This window comes from Odocoileus virginianus, chromosome 34 (assembly GCF_023699985.2).
Source record: "Odocoileus virginianus isolate 20LAN1187 ecotype Illinois chromosome 34, Ovbor_1.2, whole genome shotgun sequence".
Classification (NCBI taxonomy): Eukaryota; Metazoa; Chordata; class Mammalia; order Artiodactyla; family Cervidae; genus Odocoileus; species Odocoileus virginianus.
The window spans coordinates 18,815,869-18,831,116 of record NC_069707.1 but is presented as its reverse complement, the minus strand read 5'-3'; the positions used below and the strand labels follow the sequence as shown (position 1 = coordinate 18,831,116).

The following is a 15,248-nucleotide window of genomic DNA, read 5'->3' as shown; positions in this document are numbered from 1 at the left end:
CTTATAGAAAGATGTCAGTCACCATAGATCCTTCAAACTTTTGTTTCTTCTATTGTCTGGGCCATCCCATCTCTTAATGTCAGTTTATAGCAGATTTTACATGCATTGTTCAGTTGTGACCCCATGAACTGTAGCATGAACTTCCCTGTCCTTCATTATTTCCCTGAGTTTGCTCAAACTCATGTCCATTGAGTGAGTGATGCCACCCAACCATCTCATTCTCTGTTGTCCCCTTCTCCTCTTGCCCTCAATCTTTCCCAGCATCAGGGTCTTTTAGAGTGAGTCATCTCTTCACATCAGGTGGCCAACATATTGGAGCTTCAGCTTCAGCATTAGTCCTTCCAGTGAATAGGGTTGATTTCCTTTAGGAGTGACTTGTTTGACCATACATAAAGCATAAAGCAGCTGAATTCGGTTATAATTTTACAATCTGTAAAGAATGTGTGCACAAATTTACAAAAGTGTTTTCAGATTTTCTGGACACTGCATACAAGATAGGATTAAATTCTCCTGAGCATATGAAAATGGGTTTCTGCATGGACATCTACAAATCTGAGGCCTGCAAGGAAATTACTATCTCAGGAAATATTTTCTCAAAAACAGACTTCAGTATGTGAGCTCTCCTCTACTGTTTTCCATACCTTAATAACTTAGTATTTAACAGCCCAGGTGTGTTTGATACTGTTGTCTCCTGCTCTGCACAGATGAGCTAGCAGACTATGGAGTCAATGACACAGTCCATCCGGCTGAGGGAATCAGTCTGGAAAAAGATTTGGTCAGCCAGACAACAGCAACACAGGAAAAATCGCAGGAGGAACTTACAACAATAAACAACAGTGTTTCTAAAGAAATATGGTTGGATTTTGAAGACTTCTGTGTATGTTTTCAGTAAGTATAAAATTTATGTGTGCGTAATATAATGGATATATAAGCCTTTGATTTTTAGCTTTCATTTAAAAGAGTTAAGCCAGTGTTAGTCTGGTGTTGATCTAATAGTACACAAAAATATTTAGAAGGAAATATGGATGAGTTGATTGTCCACATGAGGCTTGAGTAGCCGAACCAGTCTCAGGCCAATTTCAGCCTCTTCTCAAAGACTTATTTTTTGTTTAAGTTTATTCACAGAGAGAGATCATTTGTGTCCTTGTCAGGCAACTAATTCAGTACAGTTGCTATTTTTCCCAGCTTTATTTATGCACAATTGACAGATAAAATGATAAATAGTTAGTATGCATGGAGGGTGGATGAATTGGGAGATTAAAACTGACATATATTCAGTTTCATATGTAAAATAGATGTGGGAACCTGCTATATTGTACAGGGAGCTTAGCTGAGTGTTCTGTGATGACCTAGAGGGCTGGTGTGGGAGGGAGGTTCCAGAAGGAGAGGATATATGTACACACAAAGCTGTTTCACTTCATTGTAATAGCAGAAACTAACACAACTTTGTAAAGCAACTGTACTCAAAAAAAAAAAAAAAAAATGTGTACCTGGTGAGGAATTAAAATACATACATATTGTGAAAGATCCCCCCATCCATTTAATTAACATATGTATCACCTCAATTGTTTATCTTTTTATTTTGTGTGAGAACATTTAAGTTCTGTTCTTTGAGAACATTTTGATTATACAGTGTTGTGTTATCAACAATACTCACCATGTTTCACATTAGATCTTCAAACCTTATTCATCTTGTAGAGGAAAGTTTGTACTCTTTTTACCAATCTCTTCTTATTTTCCCCACCCCCAGCCCTGACAACCATGTTTTTCCTCTCTGAGTTGTTATTATTTCTTGTAACTTTCATCTATCTTTACCTGTTTTGCCTATGATTATTCATGTCTGAGAAACTTCATATGTAGTACTAGTCTGTTGCATATAATGACAATAACCTGTTATAAATGTTTTTCAGGACTATATATATTTTCCACAAACCAAGTTCATATTGCTTTAACTTTCAAAAATCAGAATTCAAGGTAAATACCTTATGATATCTTCTCTTTCACTTCTTAAATTTTTGATGGAATCATGCTACTGAAAAACACTTTCAAATTTATCAAGCATTTCTAAACTTCTAATATAATTGTATTTAAAAAAATTGTTAGGGTCTTCTACTAATCTCCTACCCAGACAATAAGCAAAATTCTGCTACCTGGTATTTCCAAGTGTGACCCATCTGGTTATGTTGCAGCAGTTCAAGCCTGAGATGTGTTATTTTATAAATTCACATTAAGGAAATTTTGACTTATAAAAAAAGGGAGGAAAAGCACAAAAAATTCACTTTGCATGCTTGCATGCTAGGTTGCTTCAGTCGTGTCCAACTCTTTGCAACCCTATGGATTGTAGCCCACCAGGCTCCTCTGCCCACGGGATTCTCCGGGCAAGAACACTGGAGTGGATTGCCATGCCCTCCTCCAAGGGATCTTCACAACCCAGGGATCAAACCCACATCTCATATGTCTTCTGCTAATTAATGTTCACTGACTTGCACACAATTTCTAAAACATAAGCACTATCATTTTCACTATCATTTTTGCTATATCAGCCCACATTCTTCCTTCTGCTTGAAATTAATTCGCCTTAGTCCTTCCCACTGCTTGAGGTTCATTCCCCTTCCTCTGACCAATGTCTGCAAGTCCCTCAGAACAGCACGGATGCCGTGAGACCTCCTTCCCTGGCCACAGAGTCTGAGTCAAGTACGCTCTCTCCACACACTCCGTGTGACTGTCCACACTCAAACCCTTTCCTCCCTCCATCCTGACTGTATGGCCATTCCTCGGTGTTCCTCCACCTACCTATCCACTTCATGTCAGCATGTTGAGGACTCCGTCCTTTTCTTTACTGTTGAGGCCCTGGCATGAAGTAGAAACTTGGTTTAAAAAAATTGTTGAGTGAATTAATGAACAAGTCTCACATGGGGTAGAATTTTGGAGAAGATGATGAAGTGTATCCTGGGAAACGAAAGTTCCCAACAAGCTGAAACATGCTTGTTGCTTGTATGAAGCCATGCAAGCCCCAGTGATAACCCCACATCTCGCAGAGCTACTGCAGAGTTGGGGGAAGTAAGGAGGCTTGGAGATGACTTCTCCCTTTACACTTGGACTAGATGAAGATGCAGACAGAGAAAACCTTTTTTGAGCATCCCTCAAGAGGTGCTTTGTAGCTGGTTGCCTGCTCTGAAAGTACGAATCAGCTCCGCACTAGTGACTGGGGCTGGCAGAATGATTGACCTGGCTCAGAAGTCTGTCTAAAAAAATACCCAGAGGAATGCTTTGACTTTATGAAGATAAAAAAGCCAACAAAGCAAAAGCAAACAAACAAAACCCAAACTGTTAATTGGGAATGGCAGAACCCAGTGTGTGGTATGACATTTATTTACCATTTATAGTTAATTTAGGAATGTCATCATATTCAAATTACTGGCAACAGATAAATGATAGTTATATATAGGTGCTCCCTCTATTCCCAGTCTTGAACTAGGTTCTTTATTGCATCAACTCTTCAAGGAAAATCAAATGAAAAGACTATTATTATTATCAATTTTCAGATTAGGAAACTGAGGCAGACCAAGTTTAGGTAAAATGCCCAAGGTCACCAAACTAGTAAGTGGCACAAACATCAGGAGAACCAGGTTTGTCCTCAGTGAAACCTTTCTCACTAGAGCACCTTTGGAGGAAGCAGATCCATGGCTCTGAAACCAGACTGCCTGGTTTTGAATGCAAATTTCACTTGGGATAGGACTCTTTGCCTCGATTTACTTATTTATACAGTGACAGTGAGAGACCTACATCAGAGTTGAGAAAGGAATGACAGGATTTGTGTAAAACACTTAGAAGAATGCCTAATACTTAGTAAGTGAAAAACAAATGCTGGCTGTCATTATTATTACTAAGAGCATTTGGCACATGAGTTTTTGTTATACATTGCCACCCTAATATATATGTGTGTGTGTGTGTGTATTTGGACATTTTTATGAAGTGATGGTAAATACAGAATTTTATTTTCCTTTTAAAGTTTCAGCTTGGCAAAATAAAATGACAGCATCCATTATGAGTCCCTTCATCCCCCTGATTTTCTTTTTTGCATCAATGGTCTGAGAAAAGGATGACTTAGAGGATGTTGTTAGTACCCAAAATTAACGGCCTTTAGTTTGGCTGGTCCATGATCTGAGGCTAGGCAGTCCTGATTTAGGGGCTCCCCTGGTGGCTCAGATGGGAAAGAATCTGCCTGCAATGCAGGAGACCCAGGTTCGATACCTGAGTAGGAAAGATCCTCTGGAGAAGGGCATGGCAAGCCATCCAGTGTTCTTGCCTGGAGAACCCCACACACAGAGGCGCCTGGCGGGCTACAGTCCATGATGTCGCAAAGAGTAGGACACGACTGAGCAACTAACACTTTCCCTTTTAGTCCTGATTTTAGTGGCCACAGGCAATGCCTGCTGAACTGGGTCACAGAGTCTGAGGCTTATCCTGTGCACATCCATTAGCTGTCCCCATGGGTGATGTCATGGGGGCTGGCAGGGAGCTTGCAAAGATGTCTCGTGCCTGCAGCAGGGCAGATTCCCTGCATGTGGCCTCCAGGGCCACCTCATCTTCAAATTCTCAGACAATTTAAAATGATGGCAAATAGCAAGGTAGAGCCTCTTCCTTGCTCACACAGGCTACATTGGCAAATTCAGGGTCCTTCAGAGTTTTAGACAGGGAGTATTTGAAACAACTGCTCTATCACCAACATGTTGCAGACAAAAGAAAACAAAAGAAAACTAAAATAGAATGTCAAATGCTAACTATTGGAAAACTTTGAGTGATGCAGTCATTTTAAATAGTTACATTGCATCAAACATTTCTAGAAATCTTATTATACTTGATTATTAAGGATTTCTTTTTCACAATATAACTTTTTTTTCTGCATTTCAACTTGTTATTTAAATATTGTTGTAAAATAATATAGAAAGCTTTTAAAGTATAATGACAGTTAAATTAACACATTTACCATACACCATCAGTCAAAATTATGTCGAAGCACTGGGAAATTGAAGTGCAGTAATAGTACAATAATTGAAAGACTAACATTGGAGTTAGGTATTAGTAGATAGATAGACTTACTTTTGAATCTCAGCTGTGCTACTTGCAAACTCTGTGACCTTTGACGAATTACTTACCCTCTCTGTATTTTAGTTTCTTCATCCATAATGATAGATATTAATAGTACCCACCTAAGATGGATTGAAATCATATTCATGTAATCCTTATGTGCCTGTTCACTAAGAAATATTCCAATTGTGCTCAGTACTTTCTTGCATTCCCCCAGCAAAAATCCAGTTTTGTTCTGGAGTAGGTAACTTTTCACTTCTCCAGGGGATCTTCCCAACCCAGGCAACAAACCCACGTCTTCCACATTACAGGCAGATTCGTTGCCAGCTGAGCCACAAGGGAAGCCCCCAGTTTGGTTCATTAGTATGCAATGGGTATAGTTCTGAAGACCTTGTAGAATGAAGGAGTAATAGCAAAAACCACCAAGTAGCATGTGCTAAGTCACTCAGTTGTGGGTGACTCTTTGTGACCCCCAAGGACTGTAGCCAGGCTCTTCTGTCCATAGGATTCTCCAGGCAAGAATACTGGAGTGGGTTGCCATGCCCTCCTCCAGGGGATCTTCCCAACCATTGGACTGAACCCAGGTCGCCCTGATTGCAGGCAGATTCTTTACCGCCTGAGCCAACAGAGAAGCCCAAGTAGACTACCTTAATACATTTCTATTCTCTCCCTGTTTACTTACCAGGGACCTATTTTCTGAGCGCTGCTCAGCTGTGGGCTCGGTTCCTTCCTCTTCTGTCATTTCTGGAACAAGCATACCCCCTTTCTGTGCTCACAGAGGAGAACTTTGGCTCTCTCTGCTATGGTGGCTGGCCTCAGTCTCTGCAGACACATGGACTGCTGCCTCCATGCACCAGTGTGGTTTTCTTCCTTTATTTAGATCTGTAAAGTACTTGTTGTGGGATCTAGAACACACCAAATACTCTATGAATGTCAGGTATTACACTTTCATTAGAAGTGGAAAATAGCAGCATTAACAGACTGATATGAAATGCAACAATTAGTCTATTTCTTGCAGTTTTCAGATGAACGTGTGTCCTATCACCTATTCGTGGACAGTTTAAAGCCCATTGAACTGCTGATCTGCTTTTCTGCATTGGTACGCTGGGGAGAATCTGGAGGTAAGAGGGCTATGAGAAAATTATGGTCTGAAAGCCCAGCTCACTTTACATTCAGGGAAAATGTATACTACACATTTTAGACACCGAATGAAGGAACTTATTCCTTCTCCAGACCTCCTAAGATCTTCCTGCTCCTCTGACATCAAGGACTATACTCACTCTTGCCACCCACCTCTCTCTTTGTTCTGGTCATATGGTTACCTCTTTAGCACACCTAGTCTCTCTGTTTCTCTTTCCCCCTATACATGTCATCATTGTTGATTCTTTAAAAATCTATTTAAAATCACAAGCTCTTTCTTCTTTGATTTGACTCTTCCAAAGGCCTTTATCTCCATCCCCCCCAGGCCCCCACTATCATGGTTTTATTTAGATTTTATTGTACCAATAACTGTATTATCTCAATCAATTTTAAGCTCTCTGACCTCCACACATGAAGTTCCAGTTCATTCTAGAATTCCCACCCCTACAATCCTTGGACTTAGTGGGGACCACCGTTCATCAACCTTACAACTTTTTCTGTGTCCACCCTCATCAGACCCTTATTTCTCTGATTCCCAACACTGGTTCCATGGCCCATCATTGTATTCATTGATGTTTCTTCACATGTGCCCTCAACGCAAGTGCTTTCTTACCCTCTCAAATTATGTTTCTGACAAAACCCTAATACTGGTTGAAAATATCTCTGCCTGACCTGGGGTTGCATCAGAACAGCTGAGTGTAACTGAAGAAAAAATTCCTACTAGTGAGCCCCATTTTAAACTGAGGACCACGAACCTCAACAAGAACAAACAGATGACCTAAACACTGTCAACATTCCCCAAGTTCTTTCATTCTCCCAACTTTCATTCTTATGGATGATTATTGCAAACCTGCAGATCTCTCTCCATCTTCAAATCTCCAGTTCCCACTCTCATCCTTCCTCCTTTTCAGTTGATGACCTTGCTACTGTTTTCACTGAAGAGATAGAAGAGATCAGAAATGACCCACTCATCTCCTCATATTGAACTCTCTCAAGCTCTAGTCACCTTTCCTTCCTATTCTAACAGGCAGACTGTTCCTTTTCTTCTCTAAAGCCAGTTTCTTGTGAACACATGCCCATATGCACAAAACAGTATTCTTTGATTGACCTGTTTTACTAAAGCATTTATATATAACTCAAATGAACAGCTCTGACCCTATACAGGTATAAATATTTGCTGCATGCTTAATATTGAACTTCTTGCCTACCTTGTTGACAGAGACTATGGTTTTCCTACCGAGATATACCCAATATTTTGAATGGTATCAGATGTGTAGCAGGTAGGGAATATATATTTGTTGAATAAACTTTCCCGACTTCAGCGGTGTGAGTTTAGTATGTCTACCTAACCAACAGTTCCTAAGCTGTACCACATCCTAGAACATTGAAACTCCAAATACATGGAAGTGTTTTAGATCATGTGGTGGCCTGTAACATTAGCTTGAGGGTTAGCTGCAAAATAAGGTAAGAAGTACTTTGCCTTCAGCTACCAATGAAGAATAATATTTTCTACCCATTTTCAGATTTTTAAAAAGTTAATTAAAGTTTAATTAGATTGTTTTAATTAATTTACAAAATACAATTGAATTTAAAATGTTAATTTAATTGAAATGAAAGTTTTGTTAATTATCTGTTATTTCTCCACATACTTAAAGCTAAGAAGCAAAGGTAAAAAAACTTAGATAAAATGTAGCATATTTTGCCCTTGTTTTGACACTTCCTTAGTAAAATCTCTCATTTTCCCAGATGTAGTAATTTTCCTCCTTTAAAATTGCATCCAGCAGGATATTGTGATTACTGCCCTACATAAGAAAAGCAGGGGTTTACTACAATGAAATATCCCTGGTCGACCTCTTTTTTTCTAACTTTCCCATTCCTGGTTTCTTCAGCTGGGTGAATGACTACGAGGAGAAAAGTAGGAGTAGGAACGGAGATCTTGCTTCCTCTCGGGTATTATTTCACATAACTATTTACCCAGCATAATTTCTAATGTTTTATGAGCATTTTCAGAATATGTCTAATTCTTTGTTGTTGTTAATATTATTATAATTATATTATTATTAATGTCATATTGATAAAAAAGCAATACTAGTGATAGCCAACTAGACTCTCACAATTGAATTTATATAAATATGTGTATATATATATATATATTTTTTTTTTTTTTTAACTTTTCCTAAAGCTTTAACAAAGAACAGCCCTCCCATAGAGCCTGGACTACTTACAGTTGAGACGGTGTCTTGGAAATCTCTGAGGCCACGCCATCTTGTTGTGACAATTCACACCTATGCTACCAAGGCTACAGTAGTTCGCCTGCCTGTTGGGTATGGAGTGACTTTATTTTTCCCATACTAAGAATTATTTGAAGACTTGTAAACTTTTGACTACTCGATAATGAAACAATATGGAATCTAATATGTTGTTTCCTAAAGTGATTTCACAAAGTATAGGCCTATCATCATGATTCTTGAGAAAAATAATTCTGGGAACTAATAAACTGAAGAGACGCTGTACCTTTTGGAAGATGCATAATTGCCAAAAAATCTGAAACTTCTTTAGTAAAGAGCACACTTTAAATGTGTTTAATCCAGTATTTCCCAAAATTAACTTATTAAAATGATCTTTTTGTTTTATTATGCCATAGTTCTTAATAAGGACCATGATTTTATTTAAAAACAGGTTGAAAAACAGCATTTTTTTCTATAAATCTATAGTTTTACCTGTAGTTATTTTTAATTTTACCTGTAGTTTTATTTTAAACTAAGATACAATTGGTTAAACCCATCACATTTTCCGTTTTAAAGAAAAGATATATAATTGAAAAGTTTTCATGATTTTTGATAAGTAAAGTTCAAAATATTACCTCTTATTTCAGATAAGATAAATATTTTGCTGAATTTCCCAAGATCAATCATGATAATTCTATGTGATTAATGAAAAGCTATGGCTCTTATTCAAAAAGCAAAATCCAAGCAACAAAATAAAGTGCTAAAATAATCTATGGCAAGCGTCCAATATTCCTAGAGGAATAATGAATTTTAGAGATACTGTATTTTTCACATCTCCCCTAAAAACTCTAGTTCGGAAAGATTCTCCCAGAAATCATTTTTCTGTCTGAGTGCTCATTCATCAGGATGACCAGGGATAGGGAAGTGATAAAGAATCTGCTTTTATCTGGGCTTCCCTGTGGCTCAGACGATGAAGAATCAGCCTGCAATGCAGGAGACCTGCGTTCAGTCTCTGGGTCAGGAAGATCCCCTGGAGAAGGGAATGGCTAACCTCTCCAGTATTCTTGCCTGGAGAATTCCATGGACAGAAGAGCCTGGCAGACTACACTACAGTCTATGGGGTCCCAAAGAGTAGAATACAACTGAACAGCCAAACACTTTCACAATTTACTACTTCTATCCACATTTGCCCCTACAGGGACCTAAGCAGCCAACAGGAAGGTTTCAGACATGCTCTCAGTCCTCTCCATGATGCTACAACCTGGTAGGAGAGACATAAGTAACATACATGAAGCTACGCATTTGTGAGAAAAGGACTATGAAATCTACAAAGCACTGGGCCAATGTGAATTATTACTGTTGTGAGGGGAAAATCAGAACCAGTCTTTTGTAATATGTCTGCAGTGCATGGGAGATGTCTCCAGTCTGTGCAACTTTGTCATTTAGTCTGACTGCTTTTATTCAACATAATTAGTGAAATATAGATTCCATGCTCTCTGAGGGTTCTTTCAGAGTAAAAATTCATCAGTCATTACCTCCTGTGTGTTTCAAAATTCAGCCCATACTAACCTTTGACTTCATTTGAGCACAAAGTATCATCAAGAAGCTAACATACGCGAGGACTACAACAAAGGAGACCCTCGATCTATATATTGTGCCCACTCTCTTTAGGAGACACATGCTGCTCTTCACTGCATACTCCCCCATGGGCCACTCCATACACATCTGCAGCATGGTGACCTTCATCATTGGGGATGAAGATGTTGTGCTACCCAACTTTGAGCCGGTAAGTTGGTTAGCAACTGTGATGTTTGTGTGTGTGCTTTAGTTTCAAAGATCTTGAACTAAATCATATTTCTATTTTTTATTCAACTTACTCATTTTTTTACTTTTTAAAACTATTAAGTATATTCTTTAAGAAATTCTCAAATACATGTTAATAAGTAGTCTGAACTCTGTAGGGATACAAATAAAATAATTTTATTTTAAAAATATATTATTTTATTTCATTTTATTTTGTTTACTCATCTCTGCTCTGTTGAATTCCCTTACACATCTGTTAACACCTAAGGCAGATCCCATAGTATCAATATTATTGTTCCCTTGAGAGACAGAAAGGATCAGTACAGACTTTTTCAATGCAGATTAAATTTTTAGTATTTTATATGCTCCTTTCCCCCTTCTTTGTCCTAAGGAAGGGACTCTGGGATTCAGGGGGAGAGGATCCACGAAAGGGTCAGTCATTTCTTCACCTGCTCTTAATCTCTTGGTTTTTCTAGCTCCTCAGCTCTGACAGGGTCTGAAAGAAAAGAGAGATAAATAAATCTTCCTTCAGGTCCTGTCTTGGTTTAGACATCCTCTCAAGGACATCTTTAGACATATGCAGATGCATTTTGGGAGACAAGTATTTATAGGGCCTTTCTACTGCATAATTCAGCTTTACCAGCTCCTCCTACCTATCTCCATATATCACAACTTCGTATTAGTGAGATGAGATCCACTTAGCCAGTCAATAAACCTCTTGTCCAGAGAGGTAGCGGTTGGGTGAAAACCAACTCGGTGCTCATGTTTTCATGGCCCAGATAGGCTCCAGTCATGCGTCCTTCCCTCTCCAGACAGCGGTCCTGAGGATGCCCTATGGCTGCCTCCTCTCTTTCTGCATTATCTCTCATCAGACCTAACTCCTCCTCAATAGACACAGAAGGAAGATAATCCAGCCCACCTTCTATGTCCCTTAAACCCTTAATTAGATTTACCCTGCTTGCTTTAAATTCTTGTTTTTTCTCTTCTTTAAACAAAAATATTTTTACCTGAATAAATCAGTATCATCTTAAAGAAATCGTACTAAATAAAGCTGCATAAAGTGAAAGTGTTAGTTGCTCAGTCATGTCCGATTCTTCAAGATAACTATAAAAGAAAGGCAGCCAACTTAATAACCACAATTATATGATTTAGATGAAATAAATGTGCTTAAGTGGTAAAGAATCCTCCTGTCAATGTAAGAGACACAAGAGACGCAGGTTCGATCCCTGAGTCGGGAAGACCCCCTGCAGGAGGAAATGGCACCCCACTCCAGTATTCTTACCTGGAAAATTCCATGAACAGAGGAGCCTAGTGAGATACAATCCATGGGACCTCAAAGAGTCAGACCAGACCGAGTGACTGAGCACACATAATGATATTTAAAAAAAAAAAAACCTTCAGGGAACTTGAGGATTTTTAGAGCATAAGCCACCATCTCCTTGCGTGACCCTGAAATAAACCTTTCTCTGCTTCAAACTCCAAACAAATAAAAAAAATTTTTTTTACATAGTATGGCTTATCTAGTTTGTTTCTTTTTTATTTTTTTAATTGAAGCAGAATTGATTCACAGTATCATGTTAGTTTCAGCTGTTCAGCCAAGTGTTTCAGCTATTAATATATATTTTTTCAATTATATTCCATTATAGATTAATTAGAAGATATTGAATATTGTCCCCTGTGTTATATAGTAGATCTTTGTTTCTTATCTATTTTATATGTAGCAGTGTGTATCAGTTAAACCCATACTCTTAATTTTTCCTTCCCCTACCTGTTTGCCTTTGGTTAGTCATAGTTTGTTTTCTATGTCTATGAGTCTTTCAGTTTTGTAAATCCATTTGTACTTATTTATTTTATTCCACGTATGATATCACACAGTATTTGTCTTTGTATACTTAATCACTATGATATTCTGTAGGCCTATCCATGTTACTGCAAATGGAAGTTTTTCATTCTTCTTATGGCTGAGTAATATTCCAGTACTATATCCATGCATTGACTGATGGACATTTAGGCTGCTACTCTAGATAGTGCTATGAACACTGGGGTGCATGTATCGAACTTAAAAGTTTTTGCACAGCAAAAGAAACCAACAAAATGAAAAGACAGCCTATGGAATTGGAGATATTTGCAAATGATGTGAATGACAAGGGTTTAATTTCCAAAATATACAAACAGTTCATACAACTCAATGTCAAAAACATCCCAATAAAAAATGGGCAGAAGACCTCAATAGACATTTCTCCAAAGAAGACATTCAGAAGATTAACAGGTATATTAAGAGATGCTCAACACTGTTAATTATTAGAGAAATGCAAAGCAAAACCACAATGAGGTATCACCTCACATGGGTCAAAATGGCCATCATCAAAATATCTACAAAAAATAAGTGCTGGAGAGAGCACGGAGAAAAGGAAACCTTCCTACACAGTTGGCTAGAATGTAAATTGATACAGCCACTATGTAGAACAGTATGGAAGTTCCACGGTGGTGGTGATTTAGTTGTTAATTCATGTCCAACTCTTGTGACCCCATGGACTGTAGCCTGCCAGGCTCCTCTATCCATGGGATCCTCCAGACAAGACAACTGGAATGAGTTCCCATTTCCTTCTCCAGGGGATCTTCCCGACTCAGGAATTGAACCTGGGTCTCCTGCATTGCAGGAAAATTCTTTACCAATTGGGCTACAAGGGAAGCCCTAAAAAAACTAAAAATAGGGCTACCATGTGATCCAGCAACCCAGCTCCTGGATATATGTCCTGGGCATATATTCAAAAAGATGTATGCACCCCAATGTTCATAGCAAAACTGTTAACAATAGTCAGGAAATGGAAGCAGATTGTTTCTTTCTTTAGGTGATTTAATTCTCTAATTGTTTGACTATTTGGGTCTGTGAACTCATGTTTTCCTGGGATTATCAACTCCTCCATCTTATAAAAGTTATTGGGGCTGACTTTTAGGCCCCCGTAGCCTTCACTTCTAATCAAGAAGGAAAGGGGGATATAGACTGGTTCAAAAGCAGAGAGGCTCAAGCTTCTCAGAACCATGCTTGATCACTCCCAATGCTTCCACTTAACCAGGTGACTTTTCTGGTCATGGGTTCATTTCAGGGAGACACTATTAAGAAGAGATTTTTCCAAAGCTTTGAGGGGATTGGGAGAAGGTCAGGGGGAAGTAAATGCATTAATATAGCGAGTCGATTGCCTCTGTTTTCATCAGCTCTTCACTCCATTCTCACACTATTCCTGCTGGACTAGTCCTTAGAATTTCTACAGGGAACTGTGGAGTGATGGTAGCGCCCCTAAAGAAAGGGGCAAAAACAGACTTTACAAAGCTTTCCTCCTGCATGACCCTCTTCCTCTTCAGGCTGCCGGTAAGCACCCTCTGCTCCGAAACTTCTCCATCATCTGCGACACCTCAGGGTTTTCTCCATCTTTAAAAATAAGTTCCTTCCTGATATCCCTGTCTCCTTCTTGCTTTATTGTTTCTTCAGAGTTTATAGCAGAAGGAAGCCAGAAGCCCTGGCTAGTTCACCCCTTGCCTTTTCTTTCTTTTAATTGCTCTCCCCCTGAACTCTTCTCTGCCCTGCAGTCATCAAATGCCACACAGCTGTTAGACTAATTCCTAGACGTTCTTCAGAACAAAGCTTGGATATTAATACTGTGGAGAAATTGCCCCTGGCCCCCAGTGGGGTTCGTGTTCTTTCTGTGTGTTCCTACAAGAGCAAGAATCAAGTTCCTTGTTTAACATCTCTCTGACCGTGACTCCTGGTGAAATACTTTGATCAAGTAAATCCTCCATAAATAACTGTTGAGTCAGTCCCGTAACAGATTTTTAATATATTAACAGAAACTAAATCTTTGTAAACCTAATTACACCTAAATAAATGAAAATGAGGCTAAGTACTATGCTTGGTATTCACAGGAGAGCTACCGATTTACAGAGCAGGCTTTAACTATTTTGAAAGCTGTTGGACATGTGATTGCTAATTTCAAAGACAAGGTGAAACTTTCTGCAGCCCTGAAGGATCTACAGACAGCTCACTACCCTATCCCCCTCCAGAATAAAGAACTAACTGCACAGCACTTCAGGGTAAGTATGTTCAAGCTATACAGTTCCTAGAAGAACATGTTCTATTTGTAATAGCATATCTCATATTAGATAAGATCCCCTAAATCAGAGCTGAGAAAATGTTCTGGATGAAGACAATTTGGAACGTGATGACAGCAGGCAGAAATGAGAGAATAGGAAGAATGAAGTGAGAAAGAAAAGCATATTTGTTAAAGGATGTGATAATGATTGCTGTGGGTTACTGGGGCTCAGTCCTCCAGGGGATCGTGGTGAACTGTGGAGGGTATCCCTCAGAAACGTCCTACTGAAGGATGAGGTGACTGTACTATTTATCCACCAAATCCTTCCCCACTGATAGGCGGATGCTCTCGAGGTATCAATATTTCCTCACACTGTTGGGGCTAAGGAGCATCTTGGCTTTCAGTTCAGTTCAGTTCAGTCACTCAGTCGTGTCCAACTCTTTGTAACCCCATGAACTGCAGCACGCCAGGCCTCCCTGTCCATCACCAACTCCTGGAGTTCACCCAAACCCATGACCATCGAGTCGATGATGCCATCCAACCATCTCATCCTCTGTCATCCCCTTCTCCTCCTGCCCACAATCCCTCCCAGCATCAGGGTCTTTTCAAATGAGTCAACTCTTTGCATGAGGTGGCCAAAGTATTGGAGTTTCAGCTTCAACATCAGTCCTTCCAATGAACACCCAGGACTTATCTCCTTTAGGACAGACTGGTTGGATCTCCTTGGAGTCCAAGGGACTCTCAAGAGTCTTCTCCAACACCACAGTTCAAAAGCATCAATTCTTTGGCACTCAGCTTTCTTTATAGTCCAACTCTCACATCCATACATGACTACTGTAAAAGCCATAGCCTGAACTAGATGGACCTTTGTTGTCCATCACCAACTCCCGGAGTTTAC

The 15,248-nt window shown here is 39.2% G+C and overlaps 1 protein-coding gene and 1 long non-coding RNA gene across 6 annotated transcripts in view; one reads left to right on the top strand and one right to left on the bottom strand.

Annotated features, from left to right (window-relative positions):
- ADGB (androglobin) overlaps window positions 1-15,248 on the top strand; it is a 172,820-nt gene that overhangs the window by 84,488 nt on the left and 73,084 nt on the right. For all 5 annotated transcript variants that reach the window (XM_070461650.1, XM_070461648.1, XM_070461646.1 and 2 more), the window contains 6 exons: window positions 705-888; window positions 1,911-1,974; window positions 6,110-6,212; window positions 8,414-8,555; window positions 10,131-10,245; window positions 14,184-14,351. In XM_070461650.1, the coding sequence (XP_070317751.1) occupies window positions 705-888; window positions 1,911-1,974; window positions 6,110-6,212; window positions 8,414-8,555; window positions 10,131-10,245; window positions 14,184-14,351 (776 nt within the window). The remainder of the gene's footprint in view (window positions 1-704; window positions 889-1,910; window positions 1,975-6,109; window positions 6,213-8,413; window positions 8,556-10,130; window positions 10,246-14,183; window positions 14,352-15,248) is intronic.
- LOC110138173 (uncharacterized) overlaps window positions 10,418-15,248 on the bottom strand; it is a 370,957-nt gene continuing 366,126 nt past the window's right edge. Inside the window, exon 8 of the long non-coding RNA XR_011485665.1 lies at window positions 10,418-10,758. This is a non-coding gene — a long non-coding RNA (uncharacterized lncRNA). The remainder of the gene's footprint in view (window positions 10,759-15,248) is intronic.